Source organism: Cygnus atratus, chromosome 3, assembly GCF_013377495.2.
Source record: "Cygnus atratus isolate AKBS03 ecotype Queensland, Australia chromosome 3, CAtr_DNAZoo_HiC_assembly, whole genome shotgun sequence".
NCBI lineage: Eukaryota > Metazoa > Chordata > Aves > Anseriformes > Anatidae > Cygnus > Cygnus atratus.
In genome coordinates this window covers 100,586,091-100,606,806 of record NC_066364.1, presented here as the reverse complement: position 1 = coordinate 100,606,806, position 20,716 = coordinate 100,586,091, and the positions used below count along the sequence as shown (strand labels likewise).

The window sequence follows — 20,716 nt, the reverse complement described above, 5'->3', positions numbered from 1 at the left end:
CAAAAGATTTCTCAAGACAGGTGCAAGTTTGGCAGCAGGTTGTCCTTCGCACCTTGGAAAATCTCCACTAACTTGCTTAACATGGCACAAAAACCCACAGTAATTTTGTCAAACAGCTGCATCTGCAGTCTTTCTGTTCCAGCATTTTGAGGAAAAAAAAGCCCCGCCCCAGTCATCCATCAAGTGTACATCTAGGCCACTGCTCCCAAGAAATTTAATATATGCTAAAAAGATATAGAAAGACATAAAAAGCTTTCAGAAATAAAAGTGCTTCAGAAGCTGGATTTTAATATTGCCAGGTGGGTTTTCTGCCAGATTACAAAGCTGACTTAAATGATAGGATACTGCGTTTCAGAAGCAGCAGCAACTTGCATATTGTCTAGCATTAGTGGCTGACTTGTATTGTTGATTCCAAAGCCCAGTGATCGTCCTCTGTGGGAGGAAATAAATAAATAAATTCAAATTGGCATTCCCTACCAACATCACTACCTGCTGCCTTCAAGCGCTGCTTTCTAGGATGGCCTCTACAGGGAAAAAAAAAAGTTAGGACTACTTTATTTTGATTATAGTGCTTTCCCCAGGCAGGAATTTTTATTTCAGTTTGAATCTTTAAACCATTACATTTTCAGTGATGCATTTTTATATTTACAGTTGACATCTTCATAGAAGAATGAAACCTTTGAGCAACAACTCTAAAGCATGAAGGTTGCCTGCAGTAAGTACTTAAATTATTTTACACCCAAATGGAGCCAGTTGTTTTTAGCTAAAATTTAATAAACCTTAAATCAATGACCTTTCTTTTACTGAAAGCCTGCACTTGGGAAAACTAACTTTCCCAAGAAACAGATTTTGGTGAATAAATGCCAAACAAAGGGCTATTTAAATCTGAACATTTTCTCAATTTATAGCTTGTGAACATTCAGTTCCTAAATTCCCAATTGCTGCCTAATGTATAGAACAGTGGTGCCTTGGTTTAATCACATACCATTGATTTCAGAGTGTCACAGTGATCTCATTGACAGTAATCAATAATAATCCAAAATCAATCAAATCTGCTCTTGCACTACCATTCATCAAATCTGTATATCCCAAAATTAATTGTAGGCACATGAAAGAAAAAAATGGAAAAAAGGTACAAAAAAATTGGTAAACTTCAAGAAGATAATAGTGCATGCAAGCGTGCTTCATGCCTGCTGGGGTAAGTTAATGATGAATCATACCGTGCCTTCCCAGCAAAGACTCCGAGATATATTATTTTTCAAACATGAAAATACACAGCAACTGAAGACAGAGGACACAATAGCAAATGATCAAGCATTATTCTATGAACAGCCATGTTATGGGCTGAATTTCAAATGTGTTGTCAGTACATTACAAAATGCACAAGTACATTACACTATGAAGAACTGTACACTGCAAGTTAGCAGCTGCACTTAATAGAGCAAGGGAGGATAAAATTACTGAATTTCTGTACCAAAAGCATGAATAGATGCAGCCACTTATCAAAAGAGCTGTTATTGTTACCGAGGACTCCTCTCTCAACATACTCACCTGTAATTTTGTCAAGGTAATAAATCCTTCCATTCATTATAGCACACTCAAAAGCACCCTGCTATTTAATTTAAATGGAAAAAAGGCCCTAAGTGTCTAAAACATTTACTTTTGCTAATGTAAAAGTGCTGGCATTTTACTTCATTCCCGATAAGCTGGTGCCAGTGGATGTGATTATTCTTTTCTTATTCAAAGCATATCAGTAGTTCGAAAGCACTCTCAATCTTATCAGGTGTATGAACAGCACAGTTACTGAAAACAGTTTGTACTGCTCCTCTCTCTTTCTGCCAGGCTATCAGATAAACCCAACTAACTAACTGTATTTACACACAATCAAACATAAGCTGTGTCCTCAATATATTGCAGCCTGTTTCTGGCATGCTACAGGTTTTCTGCTTGACATTAGCTGTAACAAAAACACCAGCAGCGAATTAGCCTACAACAAAAATACAGCCACTCTACAGCACGTAACACAAAAGGGAGGTGGAAAAAAAAAAGAAAAATTTGTGAAGAACAATCACTTCCATCTCAACATGTCACAGGTATTTCCGTGGTGTTACTTGGAAAAGAGCACGGAAACGGTGGGACTCAAATGCATTCACGACATATTTGACATAGGGCTTATGAGCAAGGAAATAATTTCTAAATGCTTTTTTGTTTATTTCAGTCTCCTGTCTTCTAGAAGCTGTTGCAAGCAGTGAGAAAAAGCAAGCAAAACGGTTACAATGTCTGAAGGCATTTAAATGCCTTTGCTGTTTTTGTCTAGAAGAAAACTGTGATTTCTCATGATCCAACCTTTGTCTGGTATTAAAATTCAACTAAAAAGACCCACCACAAAAACACCCCTGCCCTTCCAAAGCAACCCCTCAGCAACTCTCCTTTTCACTCAGCGTCTCGGACACTGGCTTTTCAGTGTTAACTACTGAGGAATAATAAGAGATGTACTGCTGCCGAAGGGACATTGCTTGGAAGATCGTGCTCACTGCACACCCACTGGAAATACGTGCAGCGTCTCCCTTCGTGCGTCGCACACCAACGGATGCAACGTAGCGTCTGAAGAGTTAAACGCTAACCTGAATTTGCACAAGGCACTTCCAGATAGCTAAATGAAAAGTTCTGGAGCGTCGCAAGAAAAGCTCACTTTCCGCTCTTGATTAATTAGTCTTCTTAGGAGCTGAAGCCTCGGTCCCTGCATGGAGCGCTCCTTCCCCCCGCTGAACACCTCTGCTGGAGCGGCGAAGGGAGGCACGTGCCACCACCTGAGCCCATCTCCCGCCTGTGCCTGGGCTTCAGGCACAGAGCGAGCCATCCTCGAGATTTGTAGGAGAACAATGAGCTGAATGAAGCCAAGTGTGCAGTGCCGGGTAATTCGGCCGATTGTTGTTTCTCCATCTGTGACACCCCGGCCTGGTGATTGATGGGACAGGTGTCATTCATACTAATGGAAGCCACCGACGGCGGCTGCTTGGCTCTTTAAATATCACCCCGCACCGAGCAGACCCAAACAGCTCCTGCTAGAAGAACGACAGGGTGCCCACCAGCCCTATGGGGTTATCGGGGATTCAAATCTCACCCCTTCCTGCTCGCGGGAGCAGCTGGCTAAAGACACGGCATTTCGCACCACTCGTGTACATGTCATGTGTCCCACTACGCGAACGGCTGCTACGAGGACACTGCCGGGGAATTCTTTCACTGCTGGGGAAGGGAATATAATGTAGTAGGGGAAATCTTGCCTTCATGGAGCACCAAACTACCACCGTGAAAAAAATCCACCTTTTGCTGTAAGAATTTTGCCATTCTCTGAAGGTATTTCGCTAGCCATCCATGTTCATTTGCTGTCAGAAGCACACCCAATTTATTTGTTTTAAAGATAGTACATAGATTTTAGCTTTTATTTTTTATTTTCACTAGATGCTTTTCTTTTTTTAAAGAAAAGGGATAAAATAATTGTGCTAAAGAAGTCCCCCCGACTTTTGAAATTAATTCTTCTGAAAAATATTTTAGCATTAATACTTATCAAGTGAACAAATCACAGTTTATTTAAGGAAGAAAATACCGACTATAAAACATAAAAGGACATAAACATTCATCCTCCGAAAAGACAGGAACCAAATCCCACAGCCAATTTGAAGAAAGAAAAAAAATATTAAAGACAGCAAATAAAGAATACATAAAAAGTTGCTCGTTCCTTTCTCTCTGTTGCACTTTCAATTTATGGAGAAATACACGAACTGTCAGTAGCTGGCTACACTACAAGCACATACAAGAGCACGATTTCACCATTTTGTTAAGTAGTGGTCTTTAGTAGGTTTTCTCATCTAGTGTTTCCTTAAAGATACTCAGATGTGAGATTAATGAAGTATTTCTTCCAAAAATATTTCTAGAAACTAACTCAGAAATAGGGGGAAAGGGCAAAAGAGCAAGATCATGCATCAGGATGGACCGAATAAAACCAGCCACCTCCCCACCTGCCCTGGCACCTCTATCCATCTCTGAGGGAATTTCAGAAATGCTCAGGAACAAGTCAGCACTACATTTCAGAAAGACTTTTTCAATACACTTACCAGTATCTCTATATCTGCAGGTTCTCAGGAGGTTAAAAACAGACTTTAAAAATAAGGTCTGGTGGGTTTTTGTCTTTCGGGGGGGAAGACGGTTTATAATTTTTTAATTCTCTTTTTACTTAAAAAAAAAAAATCGCTTGTTTGGGCTTTTCTGAAGCCATTCAAAACAAGCAAGTGCAACTCCACAACATCTTCTCATTCTAACTTGCCAAAGCCATCAATCTCTGATCACACCTATTAGAGTCTCTCTGTAGCCAACACTATATTTTGCGACAGCTTGACCAGTTGTTTAAGGAAAGGGTGTGTGATGGAGCAAAGCTAAATCGACACATCTGTGATACTTCTGACACCCCTCAGCATGGCTAATATTAATTTGTTTTCTTTGGCTAAGTAAGTGCTGCCAAAACACATTACATATGGTATGTAGTTCCAATCAAAATGATGAAAAGGAGATGTGCAGGTTTTTTTTCACTTACAGCAGCATGAAAAGACACAGAGGAGTAGGAGACATCCGTGCTAACTTGCGTAGTAATAACCTAGAAAACCTCAAACCACTTGATCTTAAAGTTTGGTTTCAGAGCACAACCCTTTAACAGAACCTGTCCTCCCACATAAGGACTGACTGCAGCACAAATCTGTGAAGAGGTTTTACTCAGGGAAAGGGAATATAATTTTCAATACACGATAAAGGGATATATTTAGTCTATTCTCATAGGCACAGAAGAACCGCATCACATTTCAGTAGGTTCTCATATAAATAAAGTGCACAATTCTGTATGAGGATACTACAAATGGCTTGATTAGACTGAGAAAAAGGAAGCTCTGATTTAATACAGCCCTGATATAATAACTTGCTGCAGTATATAGAGAGCCTTCTCCAATTTCATGCATAATATTCTCTTAGAGTCATTAAAAACATGAAATTTACATTTCTAATTCTTTTTTTTGCCTTCTAAATTATTTTGTTTCAATTTTTTAAAAAAATCCATCTAAAATTCATACAAAGTCAGAATGGATACTCACAGTCAGAATTAGAAATTCAGCAGTAAAGAAAAACAGCGTAAGCTTGTCTCGTGTTCCGTAAAAGTACCTGTATCACCCTAACACTGAGGTATCACGTTATGATTTTTTTTTCTTAACAAGTCTGGGAAACTGTAGCAAAAAATAATAATAATTCTATTTCAATTTTAAAAGAAGTAGGAAATGATACTCAGATTAAAAAGCTATGCTCCCTAAAAAGGGAAGATAATTGGAAATTAGACAAGATTCCATTTAATGCAAACCTGCTATGTTAAGGAACAGCAAGGAGAAAAGCCTTTCTCTGTTTGAAAGAAATACAAATTAATTGAAAAACACTACAAGCACTGTGTAAACAAGCCCAAGAGATTTAAAGCCTCTGTAACATAGCAAATACATATACTGTTTCACAAGACATATGTCAAAAAGGCAACGTTCTGCCGTATCTATCTGAAGTTACTCTCCAAAGTGCTACTGAAAAGGCAAAACAGAATCCTTTGCAAATAATAAAGTAATACTGTCTGAAATAGCAATATGTAATCTAGTTTAGCATTTTTTAATGTTTCATAGTATTTTTACTTGTGGATAAGCAAACTAACAAAAAAAAAAAGGATTTTTAGTGAGGTCCAAGTACCATTGAAATGGAAAGTGTATTTTATATATTTGTCTGAGGACATTATGATTTATATAAATATAAATAACTATACGTAGGAGGTTTTCCCCCCCTCTAAAAATAATTATATTCTTTAGGTGTAAACACAACTGTGTGTCCAAGGATGCACGTAGCTGAAAAAACAGGTCTCTGATGGAGAGCCAAAAGTTACAGGGATACGAATAAATGCTAACCATGTAAATTACTTGGAAAAGGAATTTTTATTTAAAAAGACTATCTTTTCTAAGCAAAACTGTGAGGATGAATACATGAAATACTAGATTACATGGAGAATCTGGTATAAAATCAGGTGCAAATATTTTATCTACAATGCTCTTTTATCTGGCCAGCTCATGGATAAAGAAAAAATAAACACATAAAAGCAGCAATTTTCAACAAGCAGCTGCACAGAGAGAAGTTGAGATAGCTCTGCATTTATTTACTGTATACACGCCTGTGTGCATACACGCCATAATATACATACATTGCACACAATACATTGGAATATGCTGTTTACCTGGAACACACACACGCACAGCTATATATGCATTCGAACTCAAAATTTACGACAGAGGATTTCCACATAAATAAAATGTGAATATGTGCATAACATAAAAATACACCTGTACATGCTTCTACAGATATGACTGTACGCATGCATGATTACCTGAGTCAAGCACAGAAGTGAAAGAAGATGCACAAAATGTAAAAGAACATGTAATAAGTGGAATGTCAAGCTGCAGAGACTGCTGGTGTCATCCCTGCACTATCAAACATACATATGAGTATGATTGGAGACAGAGAGGCTAAATATTTCACTGTCAGAGCATGTCGAGAAATGCAATTCATTTCTCTCTCATGTGCTTTAGGACAATGACAATTTAATACAAGGCCAGTGGATGTAAAAGAGATAAAAACTGAACAAACTGGCCCAGCATAATCACAGATTTCCTCTAGAGAGCTTGGTAGCGTGAGGCTCATATGCACTTGTAACGGATCAACATTTTATTGTTTCTCCCCTCCATAGCCCCTTCTTTGCTACGAAGAAAAATTCATAGTGAATCTTATCTTATAGACAGAGGTTACTTTAAGCTTCAGAAGGAGACGAAGGAGGAAGAGTTCCTCCTAGCATTTTCCCTACTTATCCTATGCATTTCACTCATTCTAAGCACAGAATTATTATTTCAGATACTTCCTCAAAAGGTTCAAATGAGGGTATTTTTATTCCTACTTATACTTCTAAAGGGGTGCAGGAAACCTTCCTGCAGGTCAAGGGTCGGTCCTTTAAAAGTTGTGCATAAAATGAGTAATTGTGTTCCTTACATATAATCCAGATTTTTGCATCTTATTTTCATGTCATAATTTCCCTCTAACATTCAGGAATAACAGCATAGCATATGGACTGACATATCTGTGAGAATAGACGTCTCATGCTTTTTAGCTACTCTAAGCAAAGTAGGTTTCAAGTATTGTTAAATATTATCATAGTCAAGTTACCTTCTGTATTTGATGAATAGCACCATGTATTTGAAATTAATTGCAAAAGTAAGGTTGGCTAATGAGGCGGCCCTTATCTTTTCTCAGCAGTGCAAGCACAAGTATTTTTCTGCTGGCTCAATATTTTTTAAATGCCCAAAGTGCTATTAACAAACTTGAAATCTGATTAAAATACGAACACTAAAAAAATTCACAACATCTAATGCGGCTCCAAAAAAAAAAAAAAAGAATTTTCTTAGCTTTTTTCTTTTTTATCTCTTTTCTTATCATTAAGCATGTGTTTTGAAAAATAATAATTAAATAAATTGTTCCCTACAGATTCTCCCAGTTGCTTTGCTTCCCATTAGCATCTCTGAAAACAGTTTGTTAATACAATAGTTATTCTTTATTATGGAACTATGGGGATGGTGCCCTTGTACCTGCCTCTGTTCAGAGAGAAATTTGTATGAAATGGGAAAGCTTCAGGATTGTTAGGAAAAGGACAGCATGCCTCGAGAAAAAAAAAAGGGGGGGGGGAAAAAAAGAGTACAGAAAAAATGATCAGCTATTCAAGAGAATTAATGGATATCCACAAGGGCTTTGCTAATAACACGGGTTAATTACTGCTGCAACGCACCAGGCTCAGTAAATAAAAGAGCACAACCATAAACACATTAAAACGAGCAACCATCACTAAAAGAGGGGCAAGCCCCAACAAATGAAAAGCTGTCAGGCGGGCATTTCAGCACAACCCCTTTATACTTTCGGCAGGATTTAAAAACTTGCCAGCAGTCTATCAAAACCAAAAAACCAAAGACCTGCAACCGGAAACAGCGAAGGAAGAATGGCACACGGCCTGCTGGCCGCCCACGGGGAGAGCGCAGGCAGGAGCTGCTCAGTCGCCCACGCTTGGGGGCTGCCTCACAGCGCCGAGCCGCGCTCCAGCTGCGCGTGGAGGCCCGAGGACTTTCTACTTCAGGATTAACTTTGGATTTTATTTCTTAATAACAACTTAAACGGCTGGCTAATAAGACGAACGCGGGAGGTTAAAGATCACCACAGCCTAGAGAGGCTGTGGGGTGGAATGAAGGGCTGCTGCCCACTTCACAAAGAAGCGTTCTTCAGCCCACCCCTTTCCGCCCCTTAAAAAAGAAAGGTACTTCTCATATAAATTCTTGGGGAATTAGAAGCTATGCCACAATGCCTTAAAGAACAGTGAAACTGACGTGAACTCCTTTACATGTAACATGCAATTGCCTGGCATGCACACAGGCAGATGAGTATCTCCGTGCTGATGCACGAAGGTACACGCACACTCATCATACTCACAGCACGACCCACGGAGACTCGCTCAGTACCTCCACAGACCATCCCCGCATCACGACACGACACGAGAGCGGTTCAGAAAACATGACATACATGCACCGACCACCATCGCACTGAACTATTTACAATACACGCCGCCTACGTCCACTTTCTAAATGTTACACCCACGCTGCACAGTCTCTCTTTCTTGTCACCTGTGTATTTTACCTGCTGCACTGTAAAATAAAAATCTATGTACGTGAAGAGCTAGATTTGTTTGTTGTTTAAATCCTGGTGCAAATTTTTATACAGAGGAAGCAGAGAACTGCTGAGGGTTCAAACTAATGAAAGATAGCGAGCCACAAAGGGCAAACGTACACAGTGCACAGGAGCTTTCCGGAGTTACAAATCTACTCCGTTTTCTATGTTTGGCATTCAGAGATCATGTTTAAATTTATTAAACTAGACCTCCTCTTCCCCCCCCCTTCCCTTTTTGGAGTGTTTCAATTGCCTTTCCTTCTTCCAACAGCTGTGACAACTGTTAAAACAGTCAGTAAAATTAAGTCCGCTCTATAATCCTTTAGTCAACGTTACATTTTAATCAGAGATTGAAGGAGATCTCCCGTTATGAACGCACTGATTCATTTAGAATGATTAAACTGACACATATGTCAAAATGAGCAGATATATTTATTGCATCTGTTAGCTTATTAACCATTAGTAATTATTAGCACTATTGTTATCACTGAAAAAGCAAAAAGCCAAGGCTGCAGCTGGCTTTAAGTTACTGCATTCTTTAACATGCTCTGCCTTAAAATCAAAGCATACCTAGTGATGGTCAGACAGATGTCTGTGCACTCCCAAAATGTTCCAACAATTTTTAGCTCGAATCCCCTCTGCCCTCACCCACAGCGAGAGAACTGAAGAAACTACTATATTTATTTTTTGCATGCCCTCATTCGTGTACGCCCGTGCACGTGACGGTATCTGGTCAATATACAATTACTATGAATATTAATAATGCGTAAAACTCTGGGGGTTGTTAATCGAGACGGAGAAGCAGCTATGTAGCTGAGCGTTAGCTGTTCCTCTGTGTCGACCCGGCTGCGGATGCCTCAGAGCCTGCGCTCAGCCAAGGTGCTGGGAGCGTTTTAAGCTGAGTTTTAATTGAGCCAAAGAGGAAGAAAAAAAACATTAGTTTGAATCTTGCACCGGAGCCAAAAAGACATGTGCCCCGATTTCATTTAAATGCATCTACTCTAAGAGGCTTATCTAAATTAATCATTCAAATTAGCTGTAAGAACGTACATTCAAGAGAGCTCCTTTGGGGGGGGGGGGGGTGGGGGGGGGGAACAAAAAAAAACACCTAGAGAAGCACCCTTTTTGTCTTTTTACCTATTTTCCGAAGGAGGCTGTCCCTCTCTCGCGAGCCACGCGGTGACATTTCGGGAGCTGCGGGCTGACCCCACACCCGGGGCCGACCCCACACACCCCGGTGCGACCCCAAACCCCGCCGGGCTGACCCCAAACCCGGTCCGGGCTCCCCCCCCCCCGCGGCTGCCGCTCCTCTTGCCATCCCCCAGACCGCGGGGAGCGGGCTCCCAGCCGCTACGTCCGACTACCCCCGGGGCCAGCCCGCTTCCCGGCTCGCCTCCCCGGGGGCACCCCGACACCCCAAACCCTTCCCCTGCGCACGGCGGCCAGCAGCGGGAGGGACGGGACGCAGCCAAGTTCAGCCCGGGCTCCGCGAGCGCCGGCAGCCGCGGCTCCTGAGCACCTGCCCCCCCCCCGCGCCCTCGGCCGTTACCGGCGGCCGCTGCCCGCCCGTCCCGTTGCGGCGCGGGGCGCGGCACCTACTCTTCCTCGTAGTGCAGGGAGAGCGGCTCCGGCAGGCAAAGTTCTACCGAATCCATGTGCGCCCGGCCACCATCCTCCGCGGGCAAAGTTTCCGGGGGCCGGGCGCTTGGCACGGGGCTGGGCTGGGCTGGGCTGGGCTGTGCGCGGAGCGGAGCGGGCAGCGGGACCGGGCGGCAGCGGGGCCGGGCGGCTCGGCCGCGCGCCTGCTGAAGGACGCGGAGCCCCGCGCGGCGCTCATGAATATGGAGCGGCGGCGCCGCGCCTCCGCCGCCCCCCCCGCGCGGGGCGCGGCCCATTGGCGGCGCGGCGGCCAATGGCGGGCCGGCGGGGCGGGGCCGGGCCGCGCGGCAGGTACGCGGCGGGGCCGCCCCGGGTCGGGCCGGGCCGGGCAGCGCCCGCCCGCTGACATGGCCGCGGGGCAGTGCCCGCCGCCCGCACCTGCACGGACGGCCCCGCGCTGAGGTACCGGGGAACGGGGGGGCTGCCGCCATCCGGGCCTGGGTTCGGGGAGCGAGGGGCAGAGGGAGAAAGCGGAACGGAGCCGGCTATGAGGGGCAGACGGGGACGGAGCCGGCTGTGAGGGGGAAAAGGGAGCAGAACCGGTTGTGAGGGAGGAAAAAGGGGGACAGACCCAACTTTGGGGGGATAAAAGCGCTCAGACCAACTTTGCCGAGTTGCTGGCTGCCTGGGGAAGGTGTTATTTTGCCTATAAATAACCCACATGGCATTACGTATATTAGATAGGGCGGGGGTGGGGTTGTTGTATATGTATATTTTTCATTTATATTTTGTATATAAATAATATGCGTGCCGCTATATATACTCATATACATCCATTTTTTTTACGCAACTCAAAGCAAGCCTCGCTCCTTATGCATTACAAAAGGAGGTCCCTCAGCGAACCAGCGCTCAGCTCCATCTCTTACAGCACGGGTGCGACGGGGAGCACACACAGGTATGTCTCTCTCCTCTCCTCTTCCCATCTCCATCTTATCACCACTGTGTTCAACGTGTATGCCCGTGCGCTAATATTTAGGTGCTTAGGCATAAATATTTAGATGTGCTGAACAGAGAGAAAAGCTCCAGGACCGATCAATTCCTTCCGCAGCTCTGGAGGGATTGTAGGGGACTAACTCAGCCTGCTTCATTTTAATAAGATAAGGCTGCATTGTAGCGGTTCTGCATTGTTAGAGTGTGCACAGACCTCTACGGTGTTTGCGGGGCTTGTTTCTGTAAAGTAAATGCTACCGAACTGAAAGGGCAACAAGCAGGTACCCTGCATGTATGCCTACAGAAACATCCCCGAGCCCAGCTCCAGCACCCACTGCTCGGAGCCAGCTCAGAGTTGCATGGCTCTGTCGTAAGGAAAGCTCCCTTGTTAAACTGATTTCAAGGAAACAACCGTTCCCACATTTAGTAACACTGATTACACTGAACCCTCTCCCCCATTTTGAAAGAATCAGTAATGAAATGGGGGTGCAATGCTTTTTTTTCTCTCAAAAGCTACTATTTTTACTCAGTATTACAACTAAGACATTGTACTTATTTTCTAGGTTCAAAGTGTTTCTACCCCACCAGTGAAAACAGATGCAGGCTATTTCTGGCAAGAAAAAAAAAACAGTGGAAAGATACATATTTTAAAAAATTAACTGCTTATAAAAATCTTCTATGACTGGAGCTCTACATGATGCAAATGGCAATCTTTTAGATCGAAACAAATCAGTGTGCACCCTCAGAATGCATTAATACCATTCACAAACAGGATCGCAAATGCCCTCTCAGCATTTCACCAAATAAATACAGCAACAGAACCAAGTCCAAAATACGTTAATTTCAACAGACATGTTTGTATATGTTCACAGCAGACAGATTCCAGCATTCTGTGCTTAACCTTAAGTAAAGGCTGGGCCTGGTTCATACAAATGTGGTATAAATACATGCAAGTTTAGGAACCAGAACTCACACAGCAAAACTCCAGCTCTGACTGCTGTAAAAAAGCAGGTAGTAAAAGCTTAATTACCAGTAGCATTATGCTGTCTATATTGTTAAATGTGAACTCTATAATTAAGATGTAAAATCGCTTGTGAGCAGTGAATTAAGGAGCTCTGAAATGTAGAGTAAATTCCAAGCCCTCTGTAGAAACATCAGAGACCAAAAAAATCATTTTTTATCAAATTTTAAAATGAGGCATTTAATCATGTTGTAGTATTAGAATACCCTCTTAAGTAACAATTTGATAAATGTGGATTTTGGAATCAAATAGGAACTTAAATAAGATGTGTTTATTCTATGTATTTATTACTACATAAACTCAAAATGCAGTTCCTATAAATTGATTGCCATGTGCACATTAGCAAACTATGAAAATACAAATGCATTGTTTGTAGTGAGTCTCTGAGTGCCCATTTATAATTTATATTTAAAATCGCTATTTCTCAATATTTTTCACTAAAATGCCTTCAAATCATTTCACGTGTATGTGTTCTTATTTTCAAGTGACCTATAACCGATACATGAGTCATTTGCTAAAGTCACTTCTGCCTATTAAGTGCCCTGAAATACACCCTCCTTAATATATGACAGCTGATCCATTTTGAAATTTACCAAAGCACAGGTCAGCTTAATTTCTACTTCTGTGCATTATTTCCTGAGGTGATATATTTATATGCAGGAGCTGGAACATGATGGTCTGTTTCTTTCTGTCATGGAAGCCCTCCTTTCCACTTTCCTATAATTTGCGCTACCTTATTGGCTTGTTCCCCCCAGCGCTCTACACCACCCAAATACATTTTTCCTCTCACCATCACTACTTTTCCATCTCTTATCTCTCATCCAAGCAAACGGTTCTCTTCCCTGCCAGTGCTGCTGCCTGGCTGACCAGAAACCCAGTGCTGTACTTTGCATGTTGATAAACAAAGCAGTTGGCTTCTTCCCCTGGGACAGAAAGTGCCACCTCCACCAGAGCAGGGCCTGGAATTCCAACCACATTCTTGAACTTGGGTTTCACAGTTACCCATCAGTTTGGAGGGGAGAAAAGAAGATAAGAAAAAGATTACTGCAGCAAATAAACTGGGGCTAAATATAGCTTCGTTTCCTCGAGCTTTTTAATAGAAATAAATAAAAATAGATCTAGTGGAAAAAAGATACAATTTAACTGAATCTTATAGGGCGAATAAGAACATGCATGCAACTGCCCATGTGCACCAACTTATCAAAATGAACAGTGCAAAATCTTACCACAAGGAGTCTATACAAAGCAGTAGTAACAGAATCAGAGAAGGGAAGGAAAAAAATGTCCCAAGCGTCTGTACCAGTCAAGGGGCATTTCTGAGCAGCATCTACATTTCCATCTCTCTCTGTGCATATAATTTGTCCTGTGTACAGTCCATCTTTAAGCATCTTCACATTTAACTACTACAGACATTTCAAAGCATCCAAACAGCCAGATTCCTACAAAACAACTACATCAAGGCAACTGAAGAAGTAAGATTCAGTGGCACTTCACAGCAGCTGCACAGTGCATTGTGTCAAGTTCGTCTTTACCAAAAGGAGCAACAAGTTCGAGTCACCTGTGAAGGAGCAAAAATATAGAAAAAAAAATCTAGCAGCTGCTGAGAATTTATTTGAAAACAAGCATACCGTTACTTAAGATGGAAGTTTGCTGTACACTACGGTACCTTATTCAAGGTATAGCTGGAGAATATCATATTGTTAAGTTTGAAATAAATATTGAATGATCATCAAATATGTGATTTCGTTTTATTCAAAATACTAAAGAAATACAACTCAAACATGCTATGCTACAGATCAATACTAGAACAACTTAGTCACCATCTACTGGTCTTAAGACACTTTTGCCTTATGCGCTTGTTACTGGAAGGCACTTGGTGCATCCCTGGATATGCTGGTAATGATTTTTAAGAAAACAGTGCTACAGAAGTTCCAAATCCTGCTCACCTGTTTGTACATAGTTGGACAAACTGTAGCAGGTTATTATTTTAAAGCCATTTGCTACTTCAGTCAGTATTTAGGGTTAATTGATTACTCCTTGTTTTGATCACAGGTAAAAAAAAAAAAAAAAAGCCCACATAGCATTCACAAAGTGCATTCCACGGTGCATTCACAAAGACACTGAGCAAGGCATTTAGATTTGCTGCTACGCTCAGTCCTAGCATATAAAAAAGGCCTCTGTGAGGGAGGAGAAATTGCCTTACCATGTTACCAAACTACATTCAGTTCATCTGGTCTCAAAAAAAAAAAAAAAAACCTCCATATTTTCTCCTCGTTTTATTTTGAAGGGCATGGGTATTTAAATGGCTGTCTTCACTGGTACAGAATGGAAACCGTTCACATTGCTATAAATGAAAATTATTCTCTTGACAAAATACCTTTTTCAAAGCCTCTGACAAAAAGAAAAGAGAAAAAAAAGGAGCTGCACACGCATTGCCTGTCACCCACCAAAAAAGGTCTACTCCCTAAAGATAATTCAGACACACACTTCACTGTGGATATCTCACTATTACTCCAAGCTCTTTTTTTAGTGTAAGTTTCTTCAGAGAAGCTGAAGTGCATTACTGTCTCAGACAGCCAAGGATAAGATGACTGAGGGAATTCAGTTGCTCTGTTTAATTAATACAGGATTATTTCACTTTCATTTGTGAAGCTAATAATATGACTGGTGGAATGTCAGTAAAAATTAAATCATAAACTAGTGCAGTACCAAAGGGAAAACTTACTTTAGTTATGGAGTATTCCCAGCAGAAATCTTGAAAATCTTATACATATTTACACTGATAAAATACCACATGTACTTCATGGGATACTGCGAGCTTCTACAATCCTTATGGCATGTATTTACAGAGCAAGAGTTAACATTTTGAGATTATACATTAATAAATGAGTTGCAGTTATATTGTTTCTTGAATGTTAAGCACCACATACTAAACGCAGGAACACGTTCAAGGTCAATGTCCTATTTTAGACCTTTTCAGCAGCTGTGATATTATGATAATCATACTTAAAATATTCCTATAGAAAGAGTAAATTAGCCCTTTTCACTAGAAGGTTTATTATGATAAACAACAAATCTGAGAGAGGACAAATTCAGATTTCTTTTCTTTTTCAATGTGATGAACTGTTGTCCCTTACCATGATGGCTCATCTGTTGAGGAATTAAAGAAATCCACATTATTCTGCACTTACATTCATTACCTTTGGATTCTTTTGGAGGCCTCACCTATGTAAAAATATCTTTCTTAAAAAGCGCTTTTGCTTTCTGTTAGAGCCAAACACCCCAGTGGACATCCCATTCTGTCACCTATACTGCAGTGAAATGTCATAGCCCCCAAAACTAGAAGGGAAAGAAGAGAACGTAGCATTGGCAGCTAATCTTAAGTAAGATGGTTTAGCTCCATCTAACTGGGGGATGAGAGGTGTCCTTCAATGGGTCTTTTCCCACTCCTCCAACCAGCCTCCAACCTGACTGGAAGCTCAAGGTGCTAAAAATAGAAAAGAAGATGGAGTGTAAATATTTCCCCAGTGAAAACACCAATAGTCTTTCCTGTGAGCTGACATGAATTGCTTGTTACACTGCCCTAGGATATCACGGCTTGAAGGGAGAGCGCACATACGCGCACACCCGGAGCCACCAGCCATCCTCAAAGCTGCTGCGCTGGGTGTTTGTGTGTGTGCGTTGCAGAGGCTCCTATGACATCTGACTTCGAGGCTGTACACCTGCTATACAAAATGCATTATCTCTGGCATGCCTTTTTTTTTTCTTCCCCTGACTGTCCCAGCCCATCTTCCATCACTCTCCTTTTTTTTTCTCCCCCTACTCCCCCTCCACTCCCTTCGCTCTGGCATTTTTATTATTAATGTTATAGCTATTATTACTGTCCAAGCATAAGCTGATCCACAGGGGACCCTGTGTAATTTAACCCCTCAAGCACTAAATTCCTTCACATGTGCCAAAGACACAGGTTTGTTGTTGCCTCCAGCAATATCCCAGGAAGACGAGTGATGGCGGTGTCATATCATCACACAGCGACTTAATCTATTGCGACACCCAGGGAACGGGTAACTGAAGAGATTTACAGAACATGCTGTCTGACTGAATACAAAACGTTATCCCCTTCCCCAACAAACTCACTTCACATGCAACAAAGTGAAGGAAATTTTGCCCTCCTACGGCTCACCGTTTCCATGACTGCTTTATCCAATCCTACCACCGCATTAGTTGTCCCACTGTACATCTTCCAGGTATACAACACTTATTTCAACACTTTTGTTCTCCCTCCTTTGTTCTTCCCTGGTTCTCTGATTAACAAACAGGCAGATCATGTTGAACTGCCAAATAACATATCTTCAGAAATCTTTTATCCATACGCTAGATGACTAGAACCATCACTTACATCAGGGTTATCTCTACATGCTGTTTTTATGTTGTCTGACATCTAATGCATGCTTTTTAAAACACCAGATTAAAGGGGGTACACTTTTTAAAGGTGCAAGGAATGCTAAATTAAATACAGCTTAGCTACAATAAGCACTGACATGCAGGAAGGCATCTGCTTTAAGTACTGAGAACCAAAAAAATGATCTATTTGTCAAGCAGGGGCTTTCCGCACAGGTGTCCTATTTTGCTATCCATAAATGTTAAGAAAAAATTCAGTGCAACATAGAAATGCATGACTGTTCCCTCCAAGATCAAGGTGAGATTCTTTATCTTATAACATTTCACTGACCGGGGAAGCAAGAATTTGGTGCAGAATTAATCCTGAACTGCAGACAAATGAGAATAATGAAAATGTCTTCAAGTCAGGATAACCTTCCTGTGCTGGTAAATCAGAGCTTTCACCATGGGAAATTAACATCTCTGGAGTAGTCAGAAGAAGCTGGTAACAAAGGTTGGTTCACCTGCTCAAGAGTAAACAAATCCTCCCTCCATAAGGTACCAGCTACTCTATCTCTAGGCACGTCAGATCTAAAGCAGATATGTCGGTACTGAAGGCCACTGCAATCTGTCCCAGTGGTAACATCTAATTTTTCCTTCTGTATACATAGCTTCTTGTGTGTGTGTATATCAGCTGACTGATCCCTTAGCATATGAAACTTTGCATAGGTGCACATTCAGGCTCACAGTTAAATGCTTTCTTGGACACACAAATATGCTTATAAACCAAGAACAGGAAGGGGTTAAGCTCATCATGTATTCATGTTCCCCAATCATTTATATGAAGAGACTTAAAATAAAGGTTGTCATGGTTTTATAGCTCCCAGGTGGATAACCGTATGGTTCCAGCAGCTCTAAAGAAAAGGGGAATTCACCACCAATTGCCCTTCTCCCAGGTCCTGCATCTCCATCCAACCAAACATGATCTGGTGGTCTTAAAGGAAGCCTTTAAGGGAGAACACAGAGTGCACTGACAGTGTTCACCACCCCCATATTCTGCTTCCACTAAATGATACCAGCCAAAAATATGTCAGTATACACCAATACAAGTGTTACAATGCTGCTATCACTAGTAGGCTTGTACACTAACATTTCATGTGATCACATTAACATTTTTAGTAGAACCGCACATTAGCAAAAAAAAAAAGGTGTTTGTTGTTGTTATTACAGTGAAAACACTTTTTCTGACTGTATTAATAAATATGATTAAATAAGACAATATAATCCTAATGACACACCTGAAGCCTTCTCTTATCACCTAAGTTTCTGTCCTAGAGCAGCTTCATCCCTATTGATCAGTCAGTTAGCCCTATTCAATTACTCTATCTCCAATCAATAGATTTAGCTCCATGTGCAATGGCTGAGGTGTAAACATGATGCATATACTCATCCAGCTTAATTCACATGCCTGCAAATTTATTTTTTTGCTCTAAATTCCTCCATAAGAAAAATGCAGAACTAAGTTTTTAATATTACCTTTTTTTTTTTCCCTCACCAGTTCTGCCCTCATTTCAGGTGTTATGTTTCAAGAAATCTGCTTTAATTTGCTTATGACAGAAATTTCTGTCTTTCACAGATAAAAGGGAAAAGTGAGAATTGTAATTATTTTATTCCAGTATGCTGAATAAAGCAATAAGACAGCTGCATGACTTTTAAGCAGATCCAGACAGTATTTTCCTGCAAAAGCACACAGTCAAGGTGTGAATTGATCCAGAAAGTACAGCCTTTAGACTTAGTGCACTTCTGACACTTCTACCACAAAACATTTGGTTCAATTACTGTAGCTGCATGTGTGTGTGGCTATACCTATACACACACATGCACACACACGAACATATTATATTGTAGGCACTTGGTTATCTACATATATTTACACTTGCACACACACAAAAAAATATGTAGTAAAAAACTAAGCTGAACCAACGTATGTATGCAGAAGTGAATGGTTCCATCTTTCATTCTAGTTAGAAGTATTCTTTATTAATTTTGTCCCTCCAAAGCGCACACTTCTGTGTTTAAAGAACTTCCAAGTGAACTGCTTTGAAAGCACACCAAGTGGCAGGATGTTGCATTCCTTGCTGCTTCTCATTTGGAAGCTGGGTAGTACAGCCCTTTCTCAGACAATCTCCTATTAACTTCAGTAGTGTTTCTCCCCCACCCTCGATAAAACATTGCAGAACAGATTCCTAACTACCTACTTCCAGAGAGTACATCCATCTTTGTGCATCTGGAAAATAGATCTGATACCAGTGCAGTAATACAATATCTCTACTGACCAGATAACCTAGGAGAATACAGTTACAACTTATCTGGACACCAGTTCAAATAATACTCTCCAATGAAATACCGAGCTCCTAGGGAACTCCCTTGCTGTTACCTGCCTTGAACCCATGCAGGACCATGCTCAAAACAGCTGAAGTTTATAAGCACGAGGATGGTGGCACTGAGCTGCTACAATAAAAAAGTCTAAAGCAATTTCTGCATGCAACTTCTATAATATTCTCAGGGCAACAAAGGCTCAAAGAAAGTGGAAAGGCTTGTAGAAATAAATTATACAAAAAAGGGAAAGTTGCAACTCACTCATCTTACTGACCTGTTTACTCCAGATTATCTGCTCCTGAGGTATTAACATAAACTGCTCCAGTCTTATTAGAGGCCATATCTATATTCTTTAGCAGTGTTTGCATTTGGTACACACATTTTCAGAATGCTAACAGTCTTTATTCAACAATGAATTTGGCAACAAAGCAAGAATCAGTTCCCTTTCTATGTTATTTTCTAAATAAATTCTCTAAACCTGATTGAGTTAGATCCTTGGATCGTACTTTGGGAGATGTAACTTGGAGTTTCTGAATAAAGTGAAGCACTTAAGCAAATCAGACTTTTTCTCTTCATCCACCGAGAAGCCTGAGATTTAAGATGAAAGAGCCGGACTGCCTTTCTCTTTCCTTATGCTGCAAGGTTCCTTCATTTTCCCTGTTTTCCCAGTAGATTTACTTGTAAATCTGGCGACAGCCACATCTGAAGTCCTGAGCTCTGACTCCTGACCTCGGTTATGTTAGCCCTTCCCTGCAGAAGAACTACCCCTTGGATCACTGACTTGCTATTATTCTATGGTTAATAGACCTGACCTGTGCAATATTTTTTATCTGGCTACAGTCCTATCTCTAAATTCGCTATTTTGAATGAATACCGATTTTGTGACATAAAGTCTGCTATATAATGAAATGCAAACAATGAAAAGGCTAAATCAGTTTACAAGAAATCTATTTGTCAAACAGTGTGGAGATGCTCCCAATTTAGTCTGGGCAGTTCAGGCAGCTCTTGATAAGGGAGCTAAAACCGAGCCGTTCCGCTGCATAAAAATAAAAGCATCTGCAGGAGAGAGACATTTTCTTTTGGAGAATCTTCTCTGTAACCTGTAGCTAATTATAAAAATAAATAAATAAATAAATAAATAAAGCCCGATGGATTCTGCAGGAGTTTTCTAACAGCCAGGAGCACTGTTAGAGTAGGTAACAGCAAACGCCTCCCCAGCGCAGTCCCCTTATGTCACATTTGCATTTCTATTCAGCTACATTGCCTGACAATGAAGCAAATGGGTCTGCCTTATCTGTACAATTCTGGACAACAGAGATTTCTAAGCCATACAAAGGAACGAGCTTAACATTCAGCACTCAACACTTCCCAGCGCACCCCCTCCCAAGCCCTGGGGGGAATGCAGTCACATAAACACCTGTCCACACCAAAAACTGGAACTGTCACACGCTATCGGAACAGGAAGCAGTTAAAATAAAATAAATAAATAAAAAGCTATCGAGACTTTCAAGAAGCTCGCCTGCT

General features: G+C 41.3%; 1 protein-coding gene and 1 long non-coding RNA gene across 7 annotated transcripts in view; one reads left to right on the top strand and one right to left on the bottom strand.

Moving 5' to 3' along the window:
* Positions 1–20,716, bottom strand: part of ESRRG (estrogen related receptor gamma) — a 383,447-nt gene that overhangs the window by 154,215 nt on the left and 208,516 nt on the right. The window contains exon 1 of one of the 5 annotated variants that reach the window (XM_035558405.2): positions 10,423–10,480. The exons of the other annotated variants lie outside the window; for them this stretch is intronic. Coding sequence (XP_035414298.2) covers positions 10,423–10,478 — 56 coding nt within the window. The 5' untranslated portion in view covers positions 10,479–10,480. Of the gene's footprint in view, positions 1–10,422; positions 10,481–20,716 lie in introns of those variants that run through there. 5 annotated transcript variants of the gene reach the window in all.
* LOC118253735 (uncharacterized) lies at positions 10,794–14,164 on the top strand. Of its 2 annotated transcripts, none has more exons than XR_007707980.1 (3): positions 10,794–10,884; positions 11,280–11,377; positions 11,976–14,164. It is a non-coding gene; the product is annotated as an uncharacterized LOC118253735 (long non-coding RNA). The 2 variants fall into 2 exon arrangements; XR_004780511.2 differs by having other exon boundaries at positions 13,843–14,109.